The 12,132-nt window shown below is 45.1% G+C and overlaps 1 protein-coding gene across 3 annotated transcripts in view; it reads left to right on the plus strand.

The window, feature by feature from the left end:
• myot (myotilin) overlaps window positions 1-12,132 on the plus strand; it is a 120,195-nt gene that overhangs the window by 25,152 nt on the left and 82,911 nt on the right. For all 3 annotated transcript variants that reach the window (XM_039776238.1, XM_039776239.1, XM_039776241.1), the window contains exons 2-3: window positions 8,987-9,039; window positions 11,295-11,421. In XM_039776238.1, coding sequence (XP_039632172.1) covers window positions 9,032-9,039; window positions 11,295-11,421 — 135 coding nt within the window. In that variant the 5' untranslated portion in view covers window positions 8,987-9,031. The remainder of the gene's footprint in view (window positions 1-8,986; window positions 9,040-11,294; window positions 11,422-12,132) is intronic.

Raw genomic sequence — 12,132 nt, forward strand, 5'->3', positions numbered from 1 at the left:
CCTAAATGTTAACCATTCTCTAACTAAGGCCCTAAATGTTAACCATAGTGTAAGTGGGGCCCTAAATGTTAACCATTCTGTAAGTGGGGCCCTAAATGTTAACCATAGTGTAAGTGGGGCCCTAAATGTTAACCTTAGTCTAACTGGGGCCCTTAATGTTAACCATAGTGTAACTGGGGCCCTAAATGTTAACCTTAGTCTAACGTGGCCCTAAATGTGAACCATTCTGTAAGTGGGGCCCTAAATGTTAACCTTAGTCTAGCGTGGCCCTAAATGTTAACCTTAGTCTAACTGGGCCCCTAAATGTGAACCATTCTGTAAGTGGGCCCCTAAATGTTAACCATAGTGTAATGCGATGGGTGTTACGTGAGTGACGTTGAGGGCATTTCGTGATGTTCAGGCATTACATGGCTGACCTCACAGGTACTGAGGTCTGCAGTTACACTCTGTTGGATTTACATTCAGTCGGCTCCTCCCCTTACAGTTGGTCGGGCCCTCCAAGGCAGGTGCCGCATTGGCCAGCCTTGCACATTCAGCCACTCCACCATTTTAACAGGAATAGGGAAAGGTACAAACTGCCAGTGACAGCCGCATGTATCCATGACAACCGTCCTGTGTTCTGTTTATAAGCAGCTCAATCTGCCAAGTCAAATTCCTGTGCATTGAAGTACTGGCGATTTAAAGGGATTTGGTTGTTCAATTGGGCTCAAGTCCAGGCTCTGGTTTTGCCACTCATGGACATTCCCAGAGTTGACCCTACGTCACTCCTTTGTTGTCTTTGCTTTGTCCTTCTGGAAGTTGAACCTTCAGCCCAGTGTGAAGTCCGGAGTGCTCTGAGCAGGTCTTTCTTAGGAATATCTCTGGAATTTTCTCTGTTTCGCTGCCCCTCACCCCTGTCTAGTCTCCCAGCCACCACCATGTGCCACCTTTGGAATGGCTTTGCACTGGTGATGTGCAGCCATGACGCTAATCCTGGTTTCATCAAACCAGACACTCTTGTTTCTCACAGTATGACAGACCTTCAGGTGCCTTTTTGCAAACTCCAAGTGGGTTTTCAGGTGTCTTTTACTGTGGTGAGACCCCCCTGTCTGGCCCCTCTTCCGTAAAGCCCAGATCATATTGGTGGAGTGCGGCAGTGATGATTGTCCTTCTAGAAGTTTCTCCCATTTTCACGGAGGTACCCTGGAGTTCAGCCATAGGGGACCATCACATTCTTGTTCACCTCTCCGATGAAGACCCTCCTTATTTTGGCTCTGTGAAGAGCTGTGGTTGCTCCAAATGTCTTCCATTTAAGAATAATTGGGGGCCACCCTGCTCTTGGGGTCCTTCCATGCTGCAGTCTTCTGCAGATCTGTGCCTGTACACAATCCTGTCTCTAAGCTCTGCTGGCTGTTCTTTTGACCTCATGGTCTCGTACCCACCTGTGGGCACCCCCATAGCCTGGCAGTGTGTGTGTGCCTTTCCTAATCAATGCACTGGCCACAGGGGGGACTCCAAACAAAGTGACGAAACATCTCAGTGTGACAAAATGGGATCCACCTGAGCCAAAGTGAAGGGTCTGAATATTTGAGTTAGTGGGATATTTCAGGTTTTGTATTTCTAATAAACTTGCATTCTGGAATATTGTTGTCTGATGAGGGGAAAAAAACGAACTGAACAAAAGGCCGCAACATAAGAAACAGTGAAAGGGGTCTTAAAGCTTTCGGAATCCGCATACATATTAAATGTGAAATCCTGTTATAAGTGTGAACCACTACGGGGGGCTCCAGCTACCCCAACCTGACACAGACAGGCCAGCACAGCACTCGGTCATAAATGAATAGACAAGGAGCCACAAAAGGTTTAAGGCAGCCACCCATAGAACAGAACTGAATTACTGAGGTAAAGATGGCGGGTTTAAGGGAAAGCACAGGAGGTGGCGTCGCTGGGCCCGGAACAGGAAGTGACGTCATCAGGACCAGGCGAAATTTCCCATAAGTGGTCTGCAGTGGAAAGAGAGAAGGGATCAGTACACGTCGCCACCCCCCTGGTCTGGCATGGAATTGCCCTCGTTCAGGCCCTTTAGCTGCCTCTCATACGCACGCGTGTGACAAACCCGTTTTTTCTTACAAGTGGTGAAGTACTTTTCCCTCGCTCCCCATGGCAGGCCAGCACAAAGCACCAATGCGCAGTTCCTTTTCTTTCTTTCCTTCCTTTCGGCTTCCACTCCTCCACTGGCAAACTAGCGGCAGCTGGCTCCTTTTACAGGGCACCTGGAAGTGCCCCATGGTGCCCGGTGATCATCTTCGGGGTGTGGCAGAAGTTCCGCACCAAAAGTGCTCCGCCGTTCCTGCGACGCAAACCTCCCCCCTGGCGGTGCCCACGAAACACAAAAGGGACCCCTGTGGAAATCCGACTCACTGCTGCAACCCCGGTGGAATTGGGGCTGCCATCTAGTGTTCTGGGGGAGGCAGTGCGCTAAAAAGGCGGTCTTCCCCTTTCCTTCCATTCCTTGGGCATCCCTTACATAAGATAAAGACATGTTTAAGATATCACCCTGCAATGGGCTGGCACCCTGTCCAGGATTAGACTTCTGGATTAGACTCTGTCACCCTGTGAAATGCACTATATAAAGATAGATATATAGATAGTTAAGGGAATTGAAAGGCACCATATAATAGATGGATAGCTGATAGACAAGGCAGGATACATGTACTAGGTAATAGATAGATAAGGTAATTGTAAGGTGCTATATAATAGATTGATAAGGCAAGTGAAAGGCACTATATAATAGAGAGATAGGTAGGAAAGAAGGGACAACACTATATATTTGACAGACGAATGTGAAAGGCAATACATGGTGGACAGACAGATAGATACATAGAAAGGCACTGCATTAAACATTGATGGACAGATATTATAATATCACCCTGCAACGGGCTGGCACCCTGTCAAGGATTAAGCATCACCTTCTCTGCCTCCCTGCTCTGGATAAGAAGGCTAAGAAAATTAATATAATATAATAAAATATATAAACGTCTACACGTGGAAGTGTGTGCATCTGTCTGTCTCGCCTTGAACTGCGAGGCTACAGTATAAAGCTCAAAGAAATCAACTCTGACGACAAAGTGAAACCGCCAAGGAAAGAGAGAACGGCGCATAGCCGCTAATACACAACCGATGCGATTGATTGATTGATTGATTGATTGAAGTGCCAGAATTCATGGTTTCTGGGACCCTCGGCTACTAACAGCACAGGCTTACACAGCTAATCCTTCTATATAAAAGTGGTGGGGATTGTCCTTCCGTCCCGTGAGTACTACGCAGGCGCGGAGTTTCACACACGCCCCGTCCATTTTGCAATGCATGATGGGATTTGTAGTTTCGTTTTCCCAGGTATTCAGGTAAAAGATGATTTTCTACTCCAGACTGTGCGATATCTTCTTCTTCTTTCTTACTATATAAAAGCGGTCGGGATTGTCCTTCCGTCCTGTCAGTGGAATGCGTAGCGGAATTCCGCTTATCACAGACTTACTACTTGCAGCTTGAGGTACGAAGCGACATGATGTGAGTTCTGGTGCTCCCATCGTTCCCTTGCTTTTGTGCGCGATGCGCTGGAAAAATAGACAAAATTATGTCTCTGGAAATAATTAATGTTGATGGAGTACAAATGCCTCACCGCGTAGTAAATATCAGGGGGGTTCAAAAGGGCGACCTCAATATAGAAAAAAAGTTTAAATTTCATCACAAAAATAACAGAAACTACGAGTATTAAAGTTATACCGCTCAAATGCAATATAACCAAATTAATGAGTTTGTATAAAATATCAAATTGATCTTCATATTGAATTGCCTTAAGAAGTGGTCAACTTAAAAGTCGGATCAGCCTAGAAACATATAAACGTCTACGTGTGGAAGTCTGTGTGTGTGTCTGTCTGTCTGTCCGTCCCGGAAGTACAAGGCTACAGCATGAAATTTAAAGAGTCCCAAGTTAACGAGTCGAAAGAAGAAAGACGTATGAGGCAACAGCATGAAGATGAAAGAGAAAGCGACTCCATTGCCAAAGTAAAGCTGCCGAGGAAAGACAAACGAGAGAGAATCTCGCTTACCCGCTGATAGACAACGCGGGATGGGGTATATGGCTAGGACGTCCGCAAAAACGAAACTGCCGACTCTTTTTATAGTATAGTATACTTTTTATAGAATAGTTTCTAGGAGCCCGGGCTTCTTACAGCACAGACTTACACAGCTAGTAATATATAATATAATATATTATAAAATAATAAAATATAATATAGGATCTGTTCAAGCAAGTTAACATGAATAATAGAAGAAGATGATTTCCTGCCTTTGAATTATTTTATAAAGCGCCATTCACAACGTTTAAAAAATAAAAACATGAGTTCTGGAGATTTCGCTCATGTGGTCCAGTGACTCCTGAAATATCAAAATCGCACTGGGGGCTTTGGCGCCTTTATTAATAGTTTCATAAAGTCCACTGACCTGGCAGCCAGCTCTCCCTGGACATGGCGCACGCCTGGCATTTGGCTTTGACGACTGCATTTGTGGGAAACTCCCCTCGGGCGGCGAAAACAAAAACAGCCGGGCTGTTTACAGTGGGACATCTACAGCTACATGGGAATCGGATCTTACAAAATATAAATCTGTATAAAGAGAAAGAGCAAGCCTGAGTTTATAGAAGGTACAGTATAGAGAAGTCAAATCATTAAAAATAATCCATTATTATTATTATTATTATTATTATTATTATTATTGGGCGGCACGGTGGCGCAGTGGTAGCGCTGCTGCCTCGCAGTAAGGAGACCTGGGTTCGCTTCCCGGGTCCTCCCTGCGTGGAGTTTGCATGTTCTCCCCGTGTCTGCGTGGGTTTCCTCCGGGCGCTCCGGTTTCCTCCCACAATCCAAAGACATGCAGGTTAGGTGGATTGGCAATTCAAAATTGGCCTTGGTGTGTGGGTGTGTTTGTGTGTGTCCTGGGGTGGGTTGGCACCCTGCCCAGGATTGTTTCCTGCCTTGTGCCCTGTGTTGGCTGGGATTGGCTCCAGCAGACCCCCGTGACCCTATTCGGATTCAGCGGGTTAGATAATGGATGGATGGATGGATTATTATTATTATTATTATTATTATTATTCAAGTTGTGTCTTTCTTGAGAAATACAAGGAAACCGCAATGGAGAGAGTTAAAAATCAAAGGAGGGTCAAGTAGTGATGTTATTTTATTTAATTCCACTTCTTATCCCATAACACTTTGCAAGTTACATGATGTGCGTTAGACATAATAGATAGATAGGAAGGGCACAATGTAATAAAAAGATGAATGTGAAAGGCACTATATAATAAAGAGGAAAAACATTAAATAATAGAGAGCAATGAAAGGCACTATATTATAGACAGGTAGCCATGAAAGGCATTATATTTCATAGAGGAATATTTTAAAGATATTATACAATAGATAGATAGGAGCAGTGCACTATATGACAGATAGACAGATAGAAAGAAGTGAAAGGCGCTATATAATTATAGATACTGTAGATGGATGGATGAAAGGCACTAAGATAGATAGACAGATAGATAAGACAAATGAAATGCGTGTTATAATAGAAAGATACCTAATAGAAAGATAGATAATTAAGGGAATTGAAAGGCACCATATAATGGATGGATAGCTATAGGCAAGACAGGATAAATGTGCTATATAATAAATTGATAAGGCAAGTAAAAGGAACTACAGTATATAATAGATGGATAGATAAGAAAAGCAATATATTATTGTTATGATTGGTACTGTATAATATAAATTAAAGGTATTGTTGTGTAAGTAGATACATAGATAGATTGATAGTTAAGGGAATTGAAAGGTACTATATAATAGATGGCTAGATATGGTAAGTAAAAGGCACTATATAATAGATAGGTAGGTAGGAAGGAAGGGAGGGCACTACAGTATATAATAGACAGATGACTGTGAAAGGCATTATATGGTGGATGGACAGATAGATACGTAGGAAAGACACCTCATTAAACATTGTTAGACTGATATGAAAGGCACTATATTTTAGATAGACAAACCACTGGAGGGCACTCACTAAATGAAGACTGGATCCCTAACATTCTCAGACCTGCTTAATTCAGATCAGGGGAGCAGCGGGCAGAGCCCTGCATGGCAGCATCAGACATAAGACAGGAAGCCACCATGTCCACTGCAGAGCTCACTTTCTCAAGGGGCTAGTGATGATCACCGTGTCCCTGAACTCGAACATCTTTGGGATGTGTAAGGGAAAAAAAAAAAAGGAGAGTAACCGAAAGAGCATTGAGAAGGACATGGGGAGAGCATGGCAGCTCCATGCCATCCGTGTTAATGGCTCAAACCGAGTACACTGCATGTATCAGGCAGGCCCACTTATCTGTGTGCCCCCCAAAATCCAAGACTCCACTATTAGCAATTTCAGCTGAAAGAGAGAGCTTGCTGTGCCATATGTTGACTCTTAGCTGGCATATCTGTGCCCCCATGCAGCAAGATGCCATTCCTGCCTTCTTTAATGCCCCCCATCTCCCAGTGTATTCCTGGTTAGGCACTCCTAGTTTCCTCTTGTAAAAGCAGCAGAAGAGGCTCTTAGGCCCCCTTTTTGAAGCCCCCTGGCGCTGCAAGTGAAATGTCCTTCTGCATACACAAATATAAACTCACGTGGGCACAAAACTCCAGCACAGAGAACAGCTGATGGTTGTGGGGTTGTGAGCCGTGTCTTATCTCATGTTTCAGATTGATGTCTGTCTGTCTGTCTGTCTGTATTCTATATAGTGCCTTTCCCAAAACACGTCACAAGTCCGGGTCTGATGGAGACACTAACCTTATGCCACTGCCACTTTCTTTCTCACCTTCTCATTCTGACTGATGTATCCTATGGCTCCTGCGGTTTCAACAGGCAGGGTTCACTTAGAATGAATTCCATATGGGGTGGGGCGCATGGGGGGGTGCATTTGACCTCTGACCCCTTCCTTGCCATGACTAAACCTGATGCCAAGACAGACTCTGACAGAGAGGGCAGATTTGTTTAACGTTTTTGTGAAAGTGCAGCTCTCCAGCTCAAAAGGAGTGGGGCAAGTCGTTGAGAAAAATCTTAAAGATGAAGGCCTCTGCAGTCTGACAGCCAACACAACACACATGGAGGAAGGAAGGAAGGAATATGAAACTTTACAAAGAAAATGACCGCCTCACTGAGCAGATGCTATGGCAAAGGCGGGCGATTCAGTGGTGAGCACTGCTGCTTCAGGGATCCAGCATGCCAGTCATACCTTTGTTTGGGGGGAGTCTGCAGGTCCTGCCAGTGTTTCTGTGGGTCTTCCTTGGGGTCCTCCAGTTTTGCTTTCATATCCCCCAAAAGTGATTGACTGGCACACCACCCAGAGCCGTTTCCTGCCCTGTGCCCAGTGCTACCAGAGTGGGTTCAAGCTCCCCACATTCCTAAATTGAATTAAGCAGGTTTAGGTGTTTGGTTGTGCTGTTTGACGGAGGAAAGCGTACCACGCCACACCATTTTCTAAGGCGACTTAATCCTGAAGAATCCGTTCAGAAATAAAGCAGTCCAGCTCTTTGTGTTAGGCGCCCCCTCGTGTCCATTCGTTGTAATGACACCAGGGGTTCATTTTAAAGTGAGTTCTAAATCGGGTCACAAAAGCAAAAAGTTTATTACTGGGTCTTATTTGTTTCCCCTCCTCCCAAAAATGTTCAGTTTGATTTCAGATACTTTAAACTGATAGGCATGAAAGGCGCTATATAATAGACAGTTAGATGGATAGATATATGTGAAAGGCACTATATACATAGCGTATGGTTCAGTGTTTCATATCCTTTACCATCTCACTACTCAGTTTCACCAAGATTAATGACAACTCATAAGTGCGTCCCACTTGGTGAATTGGGTGTGTGTTCCCTGTTCATTAAACATCTGCAGATACAAACGAGGATGAATGTCACAAAGTGCTGTTGGTCACTTAGGTGACCCACTGTGACCCAGTCATGTACCCAATGATAGCAACATGAGACTCTGGTAGAGAAACACTGGTCAAGGTACAGCAAGGACAAGCAATATATAGATATTCCTGAAAGGCACTCTATATTAGATAAATAAGAGTAACACTATATAATAGATCATTTAAAACAATCTTTAGAGAGTAAAACCTAATAAAATAAAAATTATGTTTTCATATCTGTTTATCCTCCATATAGTGCTTTTCCTATGTACCTGTTTATTAAATAGTGTCCTTCATTTCTGTTTATCAGTACCTTATATAGTGCCTTTCATCTATCTATCTATCTATCTATCTATCTATCTATCTATCTATCTATCATATAGTGCCTTTCATCTATTTATTATATAGTGCCTTTCATTTCTATCTATCCATCCATAATATAGTGCCTTTTATCTATCTATCTATTAATCTATCCATTCATTATTCAACCCTCTATATTCTAACTACATGGTCATGGGGGTCTGCTGAAGCCAATCCCAGCCCACCGCAGGGCACACACACACTCACCCCAAGCACACATTTAGGACAATTTAGGATCACCGATGCACCTAACTTGCATGTGTTTGGACTGTGGGAGGAAACCGGAGCACCCGAAGGAACCTCACACAGACATGGGGAGAACATGCAAACTCCTTGTGGGGGAAACCCAGAAAGCAAACCTTACTGCCGCTACACCATGCCGCCTATCTATCAAACATGTCGTGTTTTTCCCGTCTATCCTTCACTAGTACTATCCCAGGTGAAAGAGCACAGATGCAGTAATCAGGCTAGAAATGGAAGTCATTTATGTCCCCAAGGCTGTGATGCCACAACGCTGTCCACTGTGATGTGGTATTCCACACACTTGACCCGTTTCGTTGTTTCCTTCTGTTTATTAGAATCTGAAAGCCTGCTCTGCATGGACTTGTTTGTCAGTCAGTTGCTCACAGCCTCCTCTTGCTCTCTTCCTCTTTGCAGATTCCCAGTTTCTGCACCTAAGCACCTCAAGCCGACTCCTCTAACATGGCACAGTAAGTATGCATTTAGTAGCCACGATATTCATGTTGTCTAAAGGGCCATAATGAGCCTGCCATTGCTGACCAGACGGTACAAGATGAGATCATTAACAGGGTAAGCATTAGATGTGCAAGTGGGCCCCCTGCTGGGAGAATAATGGAACTGTAAAGAATATCAGCAGCTCCTGTCACCCGCTGGGGTTCATGGGAGGCACAACTCGCTGGGACTTGTAATGCACTGAGCATTGTGTGTGTGTGTGTGTTTGGGTTCACCGTGTTTCTGGTTACCCACCATTACTAACTGGTGGGCGCCCATCTGTATGTCTGAAGTGCTCTTTGTGCTGCATTTGTCAATTCTACAGTTACAAGTGGGGCCACAGCCACCTCGTAGATCCGGGTTCGAGTCCCAGGCCCAGCTGCTGTGTGTCTTGAGTTGTCACGTTCTCTCCTCGTCGTTTGCCCCCTCATCCCCAGTGACGTGTGTGTTGTGTTTGGATCGTCCCCGGCCGTCTCATGCCTGGCTTACGTGCCTTTTTATCTTTTTTATTTCATTTTGTTGTCGCCTTACTGTGCCTGCAGAGTTACTGATTGTGTTTCTGTTTCCATTCTTTCTACTTTTTAATTTATTGAATTTTGTGGTGTTTATTGTTCATTTTGCAGTTCTCTATTTTCCTAATAATGTATTTTATCAGAGTTCTGTGTTTTCTGCTCTGCCCCCTTTCTGTTTGATGTAATTATATTTTTATTTGCATTTTTCACTCCTTTTATTCCTTGGGTTTCTGCAGATCTCCCACCCTTGTTGTAGCTTTCTGGTACGTGGAGTTCATTTTGGATGTTAAGTTTTATGTTTCAGTTTCATTTTAACACAGTTAAAAATGATTAATAATTAAAAATGATTTGCGTTACACCGTGACGTCATTAAATTTTATTTTAGTCAAACTCCATTCTTGGGATGTTTCAGTTTAGGGTTTGTCATAGGAAGGCAACAAAGAGAGAAGCGGGAGTGGGCGCCACGTGATGGCATTGGTGCCACTGTACAAAGGTTGGCTCAGATGATCCGAGATTTTGGAAAGATACTGTGGAAAAAGTTAGGAAGTGTGTTTAGGTAAAGATTCTCTGGTCAACCAACTGTTGGCAGCCAAATTAACAAAAGGGTGAGGCCTCCAAAATGGCCACAGGGAAACGGGAGGCTTCGGGCCTGACTGGGCCTCAGAAGGGAGTTCAGGATTTCAGCTTCAAAAGAATAGCACAAAAAAAGTCTCAGAAGCCCACATAGAGAACCACCATAGTCCGCAAGAGCAAAATGAGTCCATCCATCCGTCCATGTTCTACCACGTATCCAGTCAGGCTTATGGGATCTACAGGCTAAGCCAAAATGCAGAGACATCCTCCAGAGAGGATCCTGAGGTGTTCCCAGGTGAGCTGCTTGATCAAGTCTCTCCAGCGTGTGTCAGGTCCGCCTCAAGGTCTCCTCCTGGTTGGATCCTAATCAGATTCCTAGACCACTGTAACATGGGGATTCCATGACGTTCTGTCTTGAGGCCACAGGTCAGGCTAGGGCCATAGATCAACCCATTTGCCTTTTGGCTCAGCACGACTGACCGCTACAATGTTCACCTAACTGCTGATGCCGCTCCAATCCCCCCCGTTGATCTCCCATTCCCTTGTGAACAAGACCCCCAGATACTTAAACTCCTCCACTTGAGGCAGCACCTCATCCCCCAACCCAGAGAGGGCACTTCATTCCTTTTGTCACGAGAAGCTCCGACTTGGAGGGGCTCATCCTCATCCCAGCCGCTTCATGCTTACCAGCAGACCACCCCAGCGTGCGTCTGAGGTCATCACCTAATGAAGCCAGCAGGGACCTCATCGTCTTCAAAAAGCAGAAACGTGACCCTCCACAGGTTGGCTGCTCCTCAACGTTTGCACATCCTTACCGTCCTCAAAAAACCCAATCTGGACGGAAGGGGATGAGCACCATCATCACTTAGGGGGGCGATGCTAAATGGCTAACACGTCCGCCAATGAGGCGTGCGGTTGGAGGAGACGCGTGTGATCGTATTGAGAAGACACAAACGGTACCGTGAGGAGCTGCAATGGAGTCCAAGTCCCGTGAGGAAGTACTGACTGTGCCAATCAGAGTAGAGACAGTGAAATGAATCACAATGATCCAAACAAGAAGTGAGGCAGCATAATGGGCAGACGCCAGAGGAGAGATCACTTTACGCTGACCGTACGTAACCAAAGTTACTTGATGCTTTCTTATGCAGGGTCCAGAAGAAGACCACCACAATGTCGCTGACCATCTCGGCTTGCACTAAGGAGTCCTCCTCCAGTTCGGTGCTCCAGCAGAGACACTCCAGCCTGGTGCAGCCGCTCAGCTTCAAGCCCCAGCGGGTAAGTGTCCGGCCGTCATCCCCCATGAGAGCAGAAATCCGTAAAATGACATGATGTCACATGGGTGGGAGGACATTTTATGGATAGCGAGAACTGGTTGTACCAAAAGGCTCAAAAAAAAAAAAATAGTAACACCTGTCTAGAGCTGGGGGCCTGGGGAGACACCTGGGTGGTCCATCTCTGTTCCTGAGAGATCTGGAGGTCAGGGTGACCTTCTGGACCTGCACTTCCAGACCTCTGGGCGTAGCACCTGGTCGAGGGGCTTCAAATAGTTTGGGTACCTCTTGTAGGCCTCACGTCCCTAAATCTGTCTCATCCATCAGTGAAACCCCTAAAAATGTGAACTTTGGGAAGCATCCCAACTTAAGAAAGCAGGTCCCTTTATTGTGACAGGGTCCCAGGGTGGCCCAGTTCTCCGGGTTAGCCTCTTTACTACATGGACCACAACACAGAATCCCCCAAGCCCACCTCTAGCCCTTGTATTTTTATTCTTACCAGTCTGGACACAGTCAGGGCTGGCCGCTACTCTACTTAAATACGTCATCCTTTATTTTATATCCATAACCCCTGACAATTCGATGGACCACCAGAACGTGCAGGACAGAGAGTTTCCACTTTTTTTTAGACAGAATGCCCAAAATAGAAGCAAAGTACCAGAAGTGTGATGAAATAACACAACCTGACTGAGGAGCCGTTTGTTTGGCATCTGAC

Source organism: Polypterus senegalus, chromosome 13, assembly GCF_016835505.1.
Source record: "Polypterus senegalus isolate Bchr_013 chromosome 13, ASM1683550v1, whole genome shotgun sequence".
In the NCBI taxonomy this organism is placed as follows: Eukaryota; Metazoa; Chordata; class Cladistia; order Polypteriformes; family Polypteridae; genus Polypterus; species Polypterus senegalus.